Raw genomic sequence first — 17,946 nt, 5'->3', positions numbered from 1 at the left:
ATCTGACTGTCTATAATAGTCAATATCATGTAGAGATACCGTGGATACTAATCTTGAACTCCTCTAGGTTGTAATCTTTGAGAAAGAAGTGCCTTGGTTGCCGTTTCCGCAAGCTTGTACTTCTTTAAAGAAAGGAATCACGATTAATTGACTTTCTGAGTGTTTGCAGGTGGATTTGATGTCGATCTGACTGTCTATAATAGTCAATATCATGTAGAGATACCGTGGATACTAATCTTGAACTCCTCTAGGCTGTAATCTTTGAGAAAGAAGTGCCTTGGTTGCCGTTTCCGCAAGCTTGTACTTCTTTAAAGAAAGGAATCACAATCAATTGACTTTCTGGGTGTTTGCAGGCGAATTTGATGTCGATTTGTCTGTCTATAATAGTCAATATCATGTAGAGATACCGTGGATACTAATCTTGAACTCCTCTAGGCTGTAATCTTTGAGAAAGAAGTGCCTTGGTTGCCGTTTCCGCAAGCTTGTACTTCTTTAAAGAAAGGAATCACAATCAATTGATTTTCTGGGTGTTTGCAGGCGAATTTGATGTCGATCTGACTGTCTATAATAGTCAATATCATGTAGAGATTCCGTGGATACTAATCTTGAACTCCTCTAGGTTGTAATCTTTGAGAAAGAAGTGCCTTGGTTGCCGTTTCAGCAAGCTTGTACTTCTTTAAAGAAAGGAGTCACAATCAATTGACTTTATGAGTATTTGCAGGCGAATTTGATGTCGATCTGTCTATCTATAATAGTTAATATCGTGTGAGACGTCTGTGGATATCAATCTTGAACTCCTCTAGGTTGTAATCTTTGAGAAAGAAGTGTCTTGGTTGCCGTTTCCGCAAGCTTGTACTTCTTTAAAGAAAGGAGTCACAATCAATTGACTTTATGAGTATTTGCAGGCGAATTTGATGTCGATCTGTCTATCTATAATAGTCAATATCGTGTGAGACGTCTGTGGATATCAATCTTGAACTCCTCTAGGCTGTAATCTTTGAGAAAGAAGTGCCTTGGTTGCCGTTTCCGCAAGCTTGTACTTCTTTAAAGAAAGGAATCACAATCAATTGACTTTCTGAGTGTTTGCAGGCGAATTTGATGTCGATCTGACTGTCTATAATAGTCAATATCATGTAGAGATTCCGTGGATACTAATCTTGAACTCCTCTAGGTTGTAATCTTTGAGAAAGAAGTGCCTTGGTTGCCGTTTCAGCAAGCTTGTACTTCTTTAAAGAAAGGAGTCACAATCAATTGACTTTATGAGTATTTGCAGGCGAATTTGATGTCGATCTGTCTATCTATAATAGTCAATATCGTGTGAGACGTCTGTGGATATCAATCTTGAACTCCTCTAGGTTGTAATCTTTGAGAAAATAGTGCCTCAGTTGCTAATTCCACCAGCTTGTACTTCTCTAAAGAAAGAAATCCGTCTGCCTGTCTAGTAATTGTTGTAAAAACTTCTCTAGATGAGACAGTTCGCTTTCCAAGTTTTTGATCAGATCTAGATCGTCCATAAGTCGAATTTGTCCTATTTCGTAATGATTCGAGCATCCTCAGGATATACTGGAAGAATCTGGTCTTTATAGAGGTTCAGAAGCTCTTGCGGAATATATATCTTTTTGGTCTTAAAGAAGGCTTCGAGTTTTTGTGACATAATTTATAAAAAACGTAAATTAAAAAGATCGTTGAGCATCCTAGAACCCTCTAAGTGCTAGATAATGACTATGAGATGGATGCTCTTATACCTCAGCTTACGAAGAAGCTTTTTTGTTAAATTGGTGTTACGAGATAGTGCCTACTTTATTTTTTGTCGTTCACCACAAATCTCATAATATATAAAGCTCGTTTTTCGTCCTAATAAATTGCCAAAATGTTAAATCTTCATAACCTAACCTCGAACACAAATCAATCGAGACAATATTTTGGCTCTAAAATGCCTCATCAATTTTCCATTAAAAATGCAAATGGTGTAGTTAGCGACATCTATAAGTATTTGGATAGGACAAACATCTCAATATTTAGAAAATAGATCGAAAGATCATCAATGCGGTACAAAAAATGAAATTCTTGGAATGGAATCAACTCGAATGTAAAGGGATTGTTAACATACGTAGTGCGAAGTGCGTAGTGCTTAGTGCGAAGTGCGTAGTGCGTAGTGCGTAGCTCTACAAGCTTTAGACAAAGTTGCAGCTTGTTGTTTCGATCTATTTCATTATGGTAGAGCTCGAATGACTTTTCACTAAAGTTGTTTTGAAAAATGTCTCAATTTTTTGTTCGCGAAGGCCGAGTTAGGGGACAAAATAAAGAAATTCTGCATTGCAGTCAGTTTTTAGTTCAAATAAAAACGACAATTGGTTCAAAACACACGCGATTTTGATTGAGAATATTTTGAAAAATATATTTTCGTGATTTTAGTTTACAACTACAAGTAACAAATCACTTTTGAAGACGTACTTAACGTAAATATCTACACCAATGAGTGGATACAAGATATTTTCGTTTTTGTGTTTATGTTTTGATAAATTCAGTCCTTTCCTGTTCTTTTTATTGGATTGCTGCTGTCGACACGTGAAAATCGAACTTGTAGAACAAATATTTTTTTATTTTTCACTATAACTAAAGACGTCGTCGCTATTTTTTTCCAAACGAGAAAGAATTTGAACTAGAATGGAGTAATAGCTGATTTAACTAGTAATTCGACGTTTCTAAATGTAAACTAAATATTGTTTTCGTTGTACATATGTTGTCATTATGTAGAAAATGCATCGGCGGTAAAAATAGTCAAGTGCAACGAACTATCCCTGCGCTTTGTACCATGACATAATTTCATAAACCGTCCACGAATGTTTACGATGTATTTTCAACTTTAGAACATTTTATTGTTTTTTTTTCTATTGGTACATTGAACAGAAACGATTTACGGGATATCGCAACTTCTTTCCGGCTCGAAGGACCAATTTCGTGTTGTGTCGATGTGTTCTAAGGACTAATAGTGTGTATATCATATGAAAGTATGTCGAGCTTACGTTTTAAATTCTAATTGACCCTCCTACTGTTAACGTAGGCAAATCAAATCCTTCCCATTGGTCTCCCCGATAACATTTACATTAATAAACCTAGTTACCATCGCCTAGGATACCACGTTACAAACACAAACTTCCCAATAGGGACCTAACCAATAACATCACTAATTTCTGGTTATACAGTCTTACAATGAGAAATCCCACCAATGGGACGCAGTTTTGAAGAGATTCCTTGATAGGATAATTCATATAGGGCGGTCTGAATGAAAATAACCCAAGTTATCATCAATGATTTCCGATAAGTCATCTTTGAGTTGAAGTAAGATATCTAACAGAAGAAATGAAAATAAACAAAGGAAACAAATAATACGACTTGATTTCGAGGAAATCAAACTTCAAATTCGGTTTTTTCAATGTCATTCTATCTAAAATGTATTTTTGCAAGGTCAATTTGGTCTAAAATTGGTTTTTTAAGGTCAACTTGAGTCTAGAATCGATTTTGCAAGATCAGTTTTATCCACAATGGTTTTTCCAAACTCCATATTGTCCAAAATAAATTTTAGCAAGGTCAATTCGATCTAAAATCGGTTTTTTCAAGGTCAACTGGATCCAAAATAGGTTGTTGCAAGGTCAGTTTGATTTTCAATGGTTTCTTCAAGGTCGATATTGTTTAAAATGTGTTTTATCAAGGTCAATTTGGTCTAAAATTGGTTTTTTAAGGTCAACTTGAGTCTAGAATCGATTTTGCAAGATCAGTTTTATCCACAATGGTTTTTCCAAACTCCATATTGTCCAAAATAAATTTTAGCAAGGTCAATTCGATCTAAAATCGGTTTTTTCAAGGTCAACTGGATCCAAAATAGGTTGTTGCAAGGTCAGTTTGATTTTCAATGGTTTCTTCAAGGTCGATATTGTTTAAAATGTGTTTTATCAAGGTCAATTTGGTCTAAAATTGGTTTTTTAAGGTCAACTTGTGTCTAGAATCGATTTTGCAAGGTCAGTTTTACCCACAATGGTTTTTCCAAACTCCATATTGTCCAAAATAAATTTTAACAAGGTCAATTCGATCTAAAATCGGTTTTTTTAAGGTCAACTTGAATAAAATCGGTTTTGCAAGGTCAGTTTGATTTTCAATGGTTTTTTCAAGGTCGATATTGTTTATAATGTGTTTTATCAAGGTCAATTTGGTCTAAAATTGGTTTTTTAAGGTCAACTTGTGTCTAGAATCGATTTTGCAAGGTCAGTTTTACCCACAATGGTTTTTTCATACTCCATATTGTCCAAAATAAATTTTAGCAAGGTCAATTCGATCTAAAATCGGTTTTTTCATGGTCAACTTGAATAAAATCAGTTTTGCAAGGTCAGTTTGATTTTCAATGGTTTTTTCAAAGTCGATATTGTTTAAAATGTGTTTTATCAAGGTCCATTTGGTATAAAATTGGTTTTTTAAGGTCAACTTGCGTCTAGAATCGATTTTGAAAGGTCAGTTTTATTCACAATGGTTTTTTTAAACTCCATATTGTCCAAAATAAATTTTAGCAAGGTCAATTCGATCTAAAATCAGTTCTTTCAAGGTCAACTGGATCCAAAATAGGTTGTTGCAAGGTCAGTTTGATTTTCAATGGTTTTTTCAAGGTCGATATTGTTTAAAATGTGTTTTATCAAGGTCAATTTGGTCTAAAATTGGTTTTTTAAGGTCAACTTGCGTCTAGAATCGATTTTGCAAGGTCAGTTTTACCCACAATGGTTTTTTCAAACTCCATATTGACCAAAATAAATTTTAGCAAGGTCAATTCGATCTAAAATCGTTTTTTTCAAGGTCAAATCCATCTTAAATCGGTTTTTTTCTTAGTCAACTTGGTCACAAATGGGTTTTTTACAAGATCAGTTTGATCTGACAAGGTTTTTTCAAGCTCCATATTTGCCAAAATAAGTTTTAGCAAGGTCAATTTGATCTAAGTTCGGTTTTTTCAAGGTCAATTGAGTCTCAAATCGATTTTTGCAAAGTTTTCTCAATGTTATTCCATCTAAAATGTGTTTTTGCAAGGTCAATTTGGTCTACAATTGGTTTTTACAAGGTCAACTGAAATAAAATCGGTTTTGCAAGGTCAGTTTGTTGCACAATGATTTTTTCAAGCACCATATTATCCAAAATAAGTTTTAGCAAGGTCAATTCGACCTAAAATCGGTTTTTTCAAGGTCAAATCGATCTTAAATCGGTTTTTTCAAGGTCAAATCCATCTTAAATCGGTTTTTTCAAGGTCAAATCCATCTTAAATCGGTTTTTTCAAAGTCAACTTGGTCACAAATGGGTTTTTTACAAGATCAGTTTGATCTGACAAGGTTTTTTCAAGCTCCATATTTGCCAAAATAAGTTTTAGCAAGGTCAATTTGATCTAAGTTCGGTTTTTTCAAGGTCAATTGAGTCTCAAATCGATTTTTGCAAAGTTTTCTCAATGTTATTCCATCTAAAATGTGTTTTTGCAAGGTCAATTTGATCTATGTTCGGTTTTTACAAGGTCAACTGAAATAAAATCGGTTTTGCAAGGTCAGTTTGTTACACAATGATTTTTTCAAGCACCATATTATCCAAAATAAGTTTTAGCAAGGTCAATTCGACCTAAAATCGGTTTTTTCAAGGTCAAATCGATCTTAAATCGGTTTTTTCAAAGTCAACTTGGTCACAAATGGGTTTTTTACAAGATCAGTTTGATCTGACAAGGTATTTTCAAGCTCCATATTTGCCAAAATAAGTTTTAGCAAGGTCAATTTGATTTATGTTCGGTTTTTCAAGGTCAACTGAGTCTCAAATCGATTTTTGCAAAGTTTTCTCAATGTTATTCCATCTAAAATGTGTTTTTGCAAGGTCAATTTGATCTATGTTCGGTTTTTACAAGGTCAACTGAAATAAAATCGGTTTTGCAAGGTCAGTTTGTTACACAATGATTTTTTCAAGCACCATATTATCCAAAATAAGTTTTAGCAAGGTCAATTCGACCTAAAATCGGTTTTTTCAAGGTCAAATCGATCTTAAATCGGTTTTTTCAAAGTCAACTTGGTCACAAATGGGTTTTTTACAAGATCAGTTTGATCTGACAAGGTATTTTCAAGCTCCATATTTGCCAAAATAAGTTTTAGCAAGGTCAATTTGATTTATGTTCGGTTTTTCAAGGTCAACTGAGTCTCAAATCGATTTTTGCAAAGTTTTCTCAATGTTATTCCATCTAAAATGTGTTTTTGCAAGGTCAACTGATATAAAATCGATTTTGCAAGGTCCAAAATATGTTGTCGCAAGGTGAATTTGATCTAAAATTGGTAAGAATATTAACAAAACCAATGATTGCGTATGTCTTGGAAACAACTGTCAAAAATAAAAACAAAGAAGGAGATTTGAAGATAATCGAGAGGAAAATAAAGAAGAAGGAGATGGAGAGAGAAGATTAAAGAAAAATAATGAAATAGAAGAAGAAAATAATAAGGTATACGAACCAGTGATATGCCGAATCTACAAGAAGGTGTCTTCTTCATTCCGAAGAAGCTCTCGTCCTTTTCCAGTTTATGGTGTTGAAGAAACTTGGAGCAATTCTCAGTCTTCAAGCACCTCATATCATTAACCAATCGCAATTTAATAATCTCATGAGGGATTCCCCGAAGCTGTTCAAAGATTTATTTATAGTATTTGTTGTACTGAAATCGTTTTTGTTTTCTTTTCCAGCAGCATAAACACGGTAAACCCGGCAGCGGTCATCATCACCATCAACGATCTCAATCACTGAACAGAGGCGTTCGCGGCGCCTCGGGTACGTCGGTTGGTAACCAGTGGAGCTCGACGAGAGGAACCACCGGCGAATTCGGCGATATGTGGTGACAGAGGGGAGCGGCGCAGTGCCAGTGCCCGGCAGCTTCGATGGGCAACAAGCTGAGTTGTTCGTGCGCTCCTATTCTGAGGAAGGCCTACAGGTACGAGGACTCACCGTGGCAGACCTCCAGGAGACGAGACGGTCATCTATTAAGGTAACAAACATCAAATCCCAAGTTTCTATAACAGTTCGACGCGATTCCGGTTACCCCGATTTGTTATTTCACTTTTAAATATGTTAATAACCGAAGTTTAATTACCAAAGTTTGCTTTTGGTGTACGAAATTAATCAATTATTAATAATCGACACCATTCGCGCATCAATAATGGCGGACGTGTTTACGTGGCTGTAGCACAACGCCGACTGACGCCTGACTGTTTTTAGGTTATGGGCGGAAGTTTTTCACGTAGCAGCTGGTAGCGGGCAAGCTAAATGGCAACAAGTCAGCGAAGATCTAGTGCCAGTGAACATAACTTGTATCCAAGATTCACCAGAATGTGTTTTCCACATAACAGCTTACAATTCGCAAGTCGACAAAATTTTAGATGTACGATTAGTACAACCGGGTAAGTTTAAATCACTTCTAACATATTTCGAATCGAATAATGATAAAACTTGTTTCTCGAATTAGAAAAACGATTATTTGTGGTACAAAAACTAGTTTTGGTTCAAAATAGAATGATTAAACACTTTATTCACCTCATTTGGATCCGTGTGATTTTATCTTTTTTCTACGTACGAAAAAATCAAGTCGAAAACTGCTAACGAGTTTATAATTTCGATTCTATAACTAAAAAACTATGAAAAAACGTTTTTTTTTTTTCGCAGGTACACGTATTGGTCAAGCTTCGGATTGTTTCGTTTATTGGAAGGACCCAATGACCAACGATACTTGGGGACTTAATTTCACTTCCCCCATCGACGCTAAACAATTCAGAGAATGTTGTGTAAGTATCTATGTTTGCTATTTAAATTTCGAAATATGGCAACGCCGATGTCAAATCAACGCTGAATTTCTACAGGATGAATTTATCCAAAAATTGATACTGTAGATAGTTTTTTGAGGGTTTTTTTCGACTATTTTATCATCCCGATTGAAGAAATTTGATATATTTTCGTTTTAATTAAAACAAAAATTTAAAATCGAATTGATTAACACGTTAACTGCCTACGATTCACCCTCCACGACTTGGGGATTAAAATATGATCCGATTTATCAATTTATAAACTATTTTAACGATTCTAAACGTATTTTAAATTCCTCGTGACGATTTAGCTCTCCTAAAAATGCTTATTAAACGCAGTCTGATCTGTTGCAGTCGCCTTCATTCAAGTTCAGCCGCAAGGCTTCATCTTCCTATAGTTTGAAATTGGAGGCGCCCAATAAACAAAAATTGAAAACCGTCGGCGGTAAACGTAAACCGCTCAGCACCCCAGCTTCTCCCAGCAGACCGGCAGCGTCCTCCAGAGAACCTCAATGCACCTGCATGACTTCCGAGCAGTATGCGAGACTGAAAGCGCAAGATCCTAGATACAGGGGTACGTCGAAAATAACGATCTCGAGGAATATGATCAATAATATTTTTTTTTTAAAGGATCTTCGACGCTTCCTCGTGCTACGACCCGTACGAACGATTCCGAAGGGCGTATAGAGAAAGTGACGGCGGCGACATCTTCTACGAGTCTTTACGACAACGTCGGCGCTAATCAGACTGCGTCTAATCAAGGTGAATATAATCAAGGTGAGTTTTTAGTTTATTTCCATTGAATATATTCGTTAATAAATGTTCGTTCGTAGGGACGAAAGGGTCGCAAAGGGAAGGTAGTCAAATTAGACAGATGAAAGATAGGGCAGTACAACCGCAGTTAGATACAAGTACGATGACTACAACTAATACGTCGACTGGACCAAAAACTGTGACTGCTTCGGTCGGTACAGAAAATTCGATCGGATCTCAAGTAAATTGTGTTAAAATAGTAAAAAAATTTGGTAGAAATTTGATGGTTTTTCAGATAAGTCAGACTGAAACTCAATCCCAAACGCAACCGGGCGAATCTTCGAAATCTGAAGGGACTCAAGCCGGCGGTTCTCTAGGTCCGAATACGAAATCGTCTTCGACGTCGACTCGACCTCCGTTACGGGATAATTTCCATCACGTACTCACAAATACGAAATCCGTAGATTATTCCGATATAGATATGATCAGAGACGCCGAACTTAGAGCAGCTCATCACCATAACGTAGTCAATAATAATATTTCGAGGAAAAACAAATCGAAAAGTACGGAGGATATGAATAGGGAAAGCGGTTTGAGTTTAGACAGTAACACATTAAAAAGGATGCTCAAACCGATGCCTAGTACGGAAAGTCCGGTTACCTCGCCGGAAATGGGTAGAAAACGTTATAATTATTATAATAATCATCATCATACGAGGTATCCAAATAACAACGGACGTTATTCTGAATCGGAAACTAATCATCTACATCAACGATCCGCCATGGCTCAGAATTCCAGATTACCGGGTTCTAGGTAAGCAACAACTTTTTACCTGCGATTTTTTTTCTAATTTTCGAAGGTACAACCTCATCCCCTTCTAAATACTTGTCCCGGAGGTGATGCCACTGTTCGAAACATTGTTTGGAAGCTCCGGGCTTCGATGTTTTTAAATCGCCGTCCTTTCGCGCCACTTTTCATGCGTGGAAACAAGAAAAAGTCGCACGATACCAGGTCAGGCGAGTAAGGTGCGTGGGGCGCCTAAAACTAGCTAACAGTGACGGCTGACTGTGCAGGTGGAAGAACCAGTTATCTGTTTTTGCTTAACCACGATATTCCACTGATTTCGGACAGTTGATGGACGTCCGGAGGGAGTTTTCCCCATAGCGTCATCTTTATAAGTAATTTTCAACATTGAAACAGTGTTTTTACCGAGTAGAAAAGAAAATTTCACAGCGGTACGTTGTTGAATTGAATTTTCCATCAGTACTACAAAAGCTCCACCCAAGGCAATGCTATTCCTGTTACTTTTGGGTACCCCCTCGTATAAACAGCCATTTTTAAATCGAGGAAACCACTCATACGCTTGAGTTTTCCCCATAGCGTCATCTTTATAAGCAGTTTTCTGCATTAAAACAGTGTTTTTACCGAGTAGAAAAGAAAATTTCCCAGCGGCACGTTGTTGAATTGAATTTTCCATCGTAAAAAAAAACGAATCAGCAGTGAAACAGCACTAGCAAAATCGGTCACTAGTGACGAACAGAACGTGACAGGTCCTAGCCCTAGCGGCGGAAATCAGTACTACAAAAGCTCCACCCACGGCAATGCTATTCCTGTTACTTTTGGGTACCCCCTCGTATAAACAGAAACATTTCGTCGGTGATTTTTGTTATAATTGATTCGTCGTTGGTCAAATTTCGACACAAAATGAATATAAGCTAGTTTTTTTTATATACATAGTGGTAAATCCGTATATATACGAGGTTGGTTCCAGAAGTACTTAGTCCAACAAAGAAAATACGAAAGTTTTGGTGAAAAATATATTTATTTTTCAAAGTAATCTCTTTTTAGCTCTAAACGCTTCCATTCCAGCGATGTTCGATAAATTCGTAACGTTTTTTATAATTAGAAACGTCGATGTCTTCAAACTACCGACATCGCCTCTTTTTTTGACAACAGAATCATTTTTTTCAAGTCTGTGAACGAAAAATAATCAGAAGGAGCTAAATCTAGCGATAAGGTAGCAATTCAAACTTTAATTCATCAATTTTGGACAATGCAAGCACCGATTTGGAAGATGGTTTAGTAACTTGATGAAACAAGCCAAATACGGCCATTTTTGTTTGATTTCTTCACTCAAACTTTGCAATAAAACTCTCCGTTGATAGTTTTTACTTTTTTTCAAGATAGTCAATGAAAATTATACCACGTGCATCCCGAAAAACCGACGCCATGACCATTACCTGCAGATGAAACGGCCTTTGTCTTCTTTGGAGCCGGTTCTGCCTTTTCAGTCCAGTGTTTTGACAGTTCTTTCGTTTCTAGAGGACCCACGTTCCATTTTTAAACAACCTCTTGGTCAATCCAAGTACTTCTAGGACCATTCTCGTAAAAATAGTCATCTTGTAAGAAAATTCGAACTTTAACCTCACTTTTTGATGCAATGGACATTCTTCTTTCTTCAGTTGTTTATAAACACGTTTTAGTATCTAAACTCCCATCTCTATGTTCTCCAGAACCTCCTGAAATACCTCCAAATAGGAATTGGTTCGGTAAACGTTCTTTTCAACTTCCCTGTCGAATATTTTGACTATCTGCGTTAGTTTGTACACAATCGAACGTCTTCTCGTGGTCAATGAAACATATTTTCTTTGTTAACGGCAATTCGGTCTTCACCAAAACGTTATACAGACTTCCGTGTTCATTATCGAGATCGTTTTGATGTTGTATTCCAGATCTTCGTTCAGATCTTCTCACGAAATAGGCCGTGGTTATCCAGGACGTGGTTTATACTTGGAATTGGAGCGTGGAGCCGGTGGGGAGTTCTCTCCGCCTTCGGATAACGTTATTTTCGACAACCAATGCTACGCAACAACCCCTAGTTCAAGTAATGGAAATTCCGATCCAGAACAAACTTCGCATCATTACGGACGACATCGACACATCCATCAGCAAGTAAGTAACGTCCAAACAAACAATTTCTTTGGTTTCACTTTGATAAACGTGGGGAATACATCAAATATAAAACTGTTGCGAGTCGAAGACAGGATTTTCCAAGTTTTGTAACCTATATCTTCTTTTTTACTGTGATAATGGACTCAATCCGTGGGTTATCAATCCAGTCGAGTTGAATCCATTCTAATAGATTGTGAAGTACCGTTCAAACAAACAATTTCTTTGGTTTCACACAGCAAAAATATATTTTATTTAGTTGAAACTTTGATAAACGTGGGGAATACATCAAATATAAAACTGTTGCGAGTCGAAGACAGGATTTTCCAAGTTTTATAACCTTGAAAAAGATGGAGAGTTGCTTCGAATATTATTGACTTTCTTGCCGGTTGTTTTTAGCGCCCTCTGTATATATTATTTGGTAATCGGGTCATATTGATATGGAAATTGTTTAGCCCCATCCGTATCTAATCAAGTTGGGGCTCTTAAGCCTCCGCTAGAAGTGAATTTGAAAATAATTGAGGTTAAGGCATCCATCAAAGCTTTAAACTGAGATTTGACAGTTTAGAAACTTTGTTAAATAAAATGGCCTCCACCAAGTTGCGTTATAATCTATATATGTCTAATCTATCAAATTTCTTCTTCTTTTTTATTCATTCCGATCTATTTCCAAACGAATATCGTTGTCAATAGAGAAAAATTTGATTTTAATTATAAATATGAATGTTTTTCTTCAATTTATCGTGAAAAAATAATTTTAGAATGCGAACACGACCCCCACGCCAGGATCTCCAACAAGTAGATTACTTTTAGAATACGAAATGCATCTTCGAAATACTTTAGCCAAAGGTATGGATGCCGAAAGCTACAGTTTACATACTTTTGAGGCTCTATTGACGCAAAGTATGGAAAATTTAGGTGAGAAAATGTCGTTAAACAAATTTTTTTCTATAAATAAATAAATTATTTCAGAATTTGCGGAAAGTTTACCGGCATCTACTCAGAGGAGTCCATATCCTTCAAGAAAAAGTAAGTTTCGATATTTTATAACGTAAATTTTGAGCTACGAAATATTTTTATTCAGTTGAATGTAGTTCTATCGATATACAGAGTGTTTTAAATATAAAAAAATCGATAAAATCAACGTTCAAATGAAATTTTCGATCGCAGGACCATCATCAAGTGCTTCCATGAATAAATCGTCAACGTTACCATTGTCCCACCGACTCAACACCTCTAGTCGAGATAGAGTAGATAGAGATAGAGACGGTTACTATAGCGATCGAAACGAATTACTGAGGGAGAGAGAGAAGGAGAGGGAAAGGGAACGCGGTTACCTCAGCGATCATAATTCCAGGTGAGAATTAGTATAAAATATAATTTAAAACTCAATATATCATATTTATTTAATTGCTTTCATTTATTTTCTTATCTACAAGTTTACAATTAGATATTAATCTGCATGAATTTTTAACAGTAAAGTTTACTGCAAAATAAATGTATTCGGTAGACACAGCTTTCACTATCGTATACTAGAGGGCCATATGAGTCAAACAAACTTGAATAATTAATGAAAATTTTAATAATATTAGAATTTATACGTAGAATATTTGTTCCTAATGAATTTTTATTCAACACATATTTGTTTTATTCTAAATAAAATTAAATGAAACTTTTGATTTCCAAGAAATTTTTAATAAAACAGTTTTCTGCACTCTGAATATATTTCGTACATTACACTTCCACTACCGCTCACTAGAGGGCGATGTGAGTCAAACAAACTTGAATAATTCATTAAAATTTTAATAATATCAAGATTTATACGTAGAATATTTGTTTCTAATCAATTTTCATTCATCACATATTTCTTTTATTCTAAATGAAATGAAATAAAACTAATTGTGTTCAATTTTGAAGGAATGTATTTTCAATAAAACAGTTATCTGCAAATTAAATGTATTTGGTAGACACAGCTTTCACTATCGTGTACTAGAGGGCGACATTAGTCAAACAAACTTGAATATCTCATGAAATTTTCAATAATATGAACATTTATACGTAGAATATTTGCTTCTAATCAATATTCATTCAACATATATTTCTTTTATTCTAAATAAAATAAAATGAAATTTTTGATTTTGAAGGAATTTGTGATAAAACAATTATCTGCAATTTGAATATATTTAATAAAATACACTTCAACTACCGCTCACTAGAGGGCGAAATGAGTCAAACAAACTTGAATAATTCATGAAAGTTTTAATAATATCAAGATTTATACGTAGAATATTTGTTTCTAATTAATTTTCATCCATCACATATTTCTTTTATTCTAAATGAAATGAAATAAAACTAATTGTGTTCAATTTTGAAGGAATGTATTTTCAATAAAACAGTTATCTGCAAATTAAATGTATTTGGTAGACACAGCTTTCACTATCGTGTACTAGAGGGCCACATTAGTCAAACAAACTTGAATATCTCATGAAATTTTCAATAATATCAAGATTTATACGTAGAATATTTGTTTCTAATTAATTTTCATCCATCACATATTTCTTTTATTCTAAATGAAATGAAATAAAACTAATTGTGTTCAATTTTGAAGGAATGTATTTTCAATAAAACAGTTATCTGCAAATTAAATGTATTTGGTAGACACAGCTTTCACTATCGTGTACTAGAGGGCCACATTAGTCAAACAAACTTGAATATCTCATGAAATTTTCAATAATATCAAGATTTATACGTAGAATATTTGCTTCTAATCAATATTCATTCAACATATATTTCTTTTATTGTAAATAAAATGAAATGAAACTTTTTATTTCGAAGGAATTTGTGATAAAACAATTATCTGCAAACTGAATATATTTAGTAAAATACACTTCAACTACCGCTTACTAGAGGGAGATATTAGTAAAACAAACTTGAATAATTCATGAAAATTTCAATAATATGAAGATTTATACGTAGAATATTTGTTTCTAATCAATTTTCATTCAACATATATTTCTTTTATTCTAAATAAAATAAAATGAAATTTTTGATTTTGAAGGAATTTGTGATAAAACAATTATCTGCAATTTGAATATATTTAATAAAATACACTTCAACTACCGCTCACTAGAGGGCGAAATGAGTCAAACAAACTTGAATAATTCATGAAAATTTTAATAATATCAAGATTTATACGTAGAATATTTGTTTCTAATCAATTTTCATTCATCACATATTTCTTTTATTCTAAATGAAATGAAATAAAACTAATTGTGTTCAATTTTGAAGGAATGTATTTTCAATAAAACAGTTATCTGCAAATTAAATGTATTTGGTAGACACAGCTTTCACTATCGTGTACTAGAGGGCGACATTAGTCAAACAAACTTGAATATCTCATGAAATTTTCAATAATATGAAGATTTATACGTAGAATATTTGCTTCTAAGCAATTTTCATTCAACATATATTTCTTTTATTGAAAATAAAATAAAATGAAACTAATTGACTTTAATTTTGAAGGAATCTGTTACAGCAGTTATCTGCAGTCTGAATATATTTGGTTGCTTACACTTCAGCTATTGCTTACTAGAGGGCGAAATAAGTAAAATAATCTTTATGATAATAATCTTAAAAAATACAAGGTATTGGGATTCTTACCTAAAATATTTGTTTTAAATTATCACAAATTCAAGGAATTCCTATGATTTTCAATTGAATTAAATAGTATAGAATAATAATTTGTAAATTCTGAAGGAATCTATTTTTTAACAGAATAGATAACTGCAATCTGAATCTATTAGTTATATTACACTACCACTATCACTTACTAGAGGGCGACATAAGTACAACAATTTCAATGAGAAAAATCTTTGAGAAATCAACTTATTGAAATTTCTACATAAAATATTTGATTTTCATTTTTACAAATTTTAAGAATTTTTATAATTCTTAATGGAATAAAATAGTGTTGAATAACTGTTATAATATTAAAGAATCTATTGTGAATAAGATAGATAACTGCAATCTGAATCTATTTAGTACATTACACTCCGCTGTCGCTTACAAGATGGCGCCAAATATGAATAATATATAATTATTTTGTCTTTAATTCAAATGTTAAATGATTCTACAAGGAATAAAATAGGCTTCATATATAATAACCACATGCAAGCTTTGTCCTTTAGATAAATCTACTTTAACCTAAAAGTTGACTGTAAATACGATCTATTGGGTACATTTAACTCTATTATCGCTTACAAGATGGCGCTAGAAATTGAAAAGTGAATAATATACCAATATTAATACAAAGATATTTCGGTATAAATACGATATCATCCTTAGTTTCAAAATAAAATAAGAAATGTTGTTTATAAAATATTATCTTTTCATTTTTAATACACCGTTAAAAGGTTACTATAAATTATCTGTAGTAGCTTCAACTACTACTCACTAGATTGCGCTGTTTGTATAGTATCTAGAAATCTGTAAAAACTCGAAAGACTCAAAATTAGTTTAATAAAATGATTATTTAGTGGATTTTGAGATATATAAACACTTTTGTACTACAAATTGTTAGCTTAGATTCAGTAGAATCAATATATGGATATTAAAGATTCCATTTTTTACACGTAAATCAATATAAAATGTTGACTATTGTTGACAAGATGGCGGCACATATGGAACATCAATATTTAGTAGAAAATTCCGACTGGAAATTGTTTGTATGTCTTCAATTTAAAAAATATGAACAGGAAAAGTCACTAGATGTTAGTTGTGGAAAATACAATGTCTCGTGACTCAAAGATTTGGCCAATCTGGACTAATTTCGTAATGAGGTTCATTTGGTATTAATAATACTGTTTTTTTTTTATACAAAATTAACAATTAATGTTTTGTCCGTCCAGATTTTCGTGGCAACCATTTAGATTATTTCGGTTTTCCTGGTGAGGAATCAAAATAAATCCTGGGTTCGCATAAATATTGTATGTGACTGCAATTAGGTCGTATTAAACAAGATCCCAGACGTATTCCATTTGCCAAATCGAGGATTTAAACTCAACCAAAGGATCCGGTACCAAAACGTGTTGATTAATCTTTAGTTTCAGCTCGAAATGTGCCAGCTGCATAGGCGAATCGAGCCGAGCTCAATGGTTCAGACACTCGGACGGCTGGAGATCCGGTAGTTCGACGTTCAGTTCATCCCAGGGCGTACCGCAAGGTCATAAACGCTCCCCGTGGGATTCCCTACCTTCGTTGCGACAAGATAGTAGTATGAACGATAGCGGTTACAAAAGCGCTAGAACTGATAGCTTCGAACAAAGGTAGTTACAAAATTTATATTTATGCATGGAAAAAGACAAATTTTGGATCAGAAATTGTAGTTTAGACAGGAAGATTGATGTCGGTGTAGATTCTACGTTTGGTTCGATGTATTTGTGTCGGTTGGGAAAACGAGGTGATTGTTGATTTTGTTTTACAGGGGGATGTTCGATCGGCAAGACAGTCTTCGTTCTGACTACATGAGCGATAGGGAATCAAGTAGATACGGAATAGTCCAGCAGGCTTCTATAGAAAGCGCCGACTCCAGGTTGTGTTATTTGACGTCGTCGGAGGTGAGTTGTTTGTATTTCGTACAGATTTTTATTAATAAGGGACAATAGATCCGTATTTTTATGCAAAGATTAGCGCGTGAAGTGGATTTTTAATCATGATGTTGTTACGTAAAATAATTGCCAAGTTTTATTAACAAAATCGGTATCTAAAGGAATTTTTTACGGTTAATCACTTCACGGTTATGTAATTGAAGGCGTCGAAACGTTTTTTGTCTTGCAATTTTACTTACCAAGTGGGTTTTACCTTTGGAATCTAATGTCTCAAAGGTTTCATGACTGTAGTATGAATTGAGGTAAAAATATGTTTAAATCGTATCAATAAGACCAAAGTGATAACCAATAAGCTTTTTTGTACAGTTTTCGTTAGCCAAACTGATATAATTCGAAACTGAAAGGACTAGAGCTGGCAACTCTGCATTTTTAATACCACCGATTCAAATTAGTTAGCTGTAATTATACAAAACATGAACATGAAGTTATATACCTGCAGACTTTATTTGTATTATAAAATGGAATGGCTTACATCTTATAAGAGTTTTTCGTCCACCCTGTATTATATACAGAGGATCTTTATTGAAGATGATATACTGAGAGATCCTTTGAGAATATTTCTTTGAAATTTCAGCTCGATATTTCAGTTATTTCAGCCAAGGTGATTTTTTAAACAAGCACAGGTGTTTCATTAATATTCTAAACAAGTTTGAATCCTTGTATTTCTAACACTATGATTCCTAACAACATCCTAATTTTTTTCTTTATATAAATATCCTTCACGATCATT

General features: G+C 34.1%; 1 protein-coding gene across 8 annotated transcripts in view; it reads left to right on the top strand.

The window, feature by feature from the left end:
• LOC130891983 (protein still life, isoforms C/SIF type 2) overlaps positions 1-17,946 on the top strand; it is a 142,466-nt gene that overhangs the window by 12,217 nt on the left and 112,303 nt on the right. For 3 of the 8 annotated variants that reach the window (XM_057797137.1, XM_057797134.1, XM_057797138.1), the window contains 13 exons: positions 6,742-7,037; positions 7,268-7,449; positions 7,712-7,830; positions 8,203-8,422; positions 8,479-8,625; positions 8,682-8,842; positions 8,897-9,414; positions 11,334-11,553; positions 12,312-12,468; positions 12,523-12,579; positions 12,721-12,907; positions 16,653-16,874; positions 17,033-17,165. In XM_057797137.1, the coding sequence (XP_057653120.1) occupies positions 6,931-7,037; positions 7,268-7,449; positions 7,712-7,830; positions 8,203-8,422; positions 8,479-8,625; positions 8,682-8,842; positions 8,897-9,414; positions 11,334-11,553; positions 12,312-12,468; positions 12,523-12,579; positions 12,721-12,907; positions 16,653-16,874; positions 17,033-17,165 (2,430 nt within the window). In that variant the 5' untranslated portion in view covers positions 6,742-6,930. Of the gene's footprint in view, positions 1-6,738; positions 7,038-7,267; positions 7,450-7,711; positions 7,831-8,202; positions 8,423-8,478; positions 8,626-8,681; positions 8,843-8,896; positions 9,415-11,333; positions 11,554-12,311; positions 12,469-12,522; positions 12,580-12,720; positions 12,908-16,652; positions 16,875-17,032; positions 17,166-17,946 lie in introns of all 8 variants that reach the window. The other 5 variants (XM_057797136.1, XM_057797140.1, XM_057797133.1 and 2 more) reach the window with 2 other exon arrangements.

This window comes from Diorhabda carinulata, chromosome 3, assembly GCF_026250575.1.
Source record: "Diorhabda carinulata isolate Delta chromosome 3, icDioCari1.1, whole genome shotgun sequence".
Lineage (NCBI taxonomy): Eukaryota > Metazoa > Arthropoda > Insecta > Coleoptera > Chrysomelidae > Diorhabda > Diorhabda carinulata.
The sequence above is the reverse complement of the archived record's forward strand: the minus strand, read 5'-3'. Positions and strand labels throughout refer to the sequence as shown.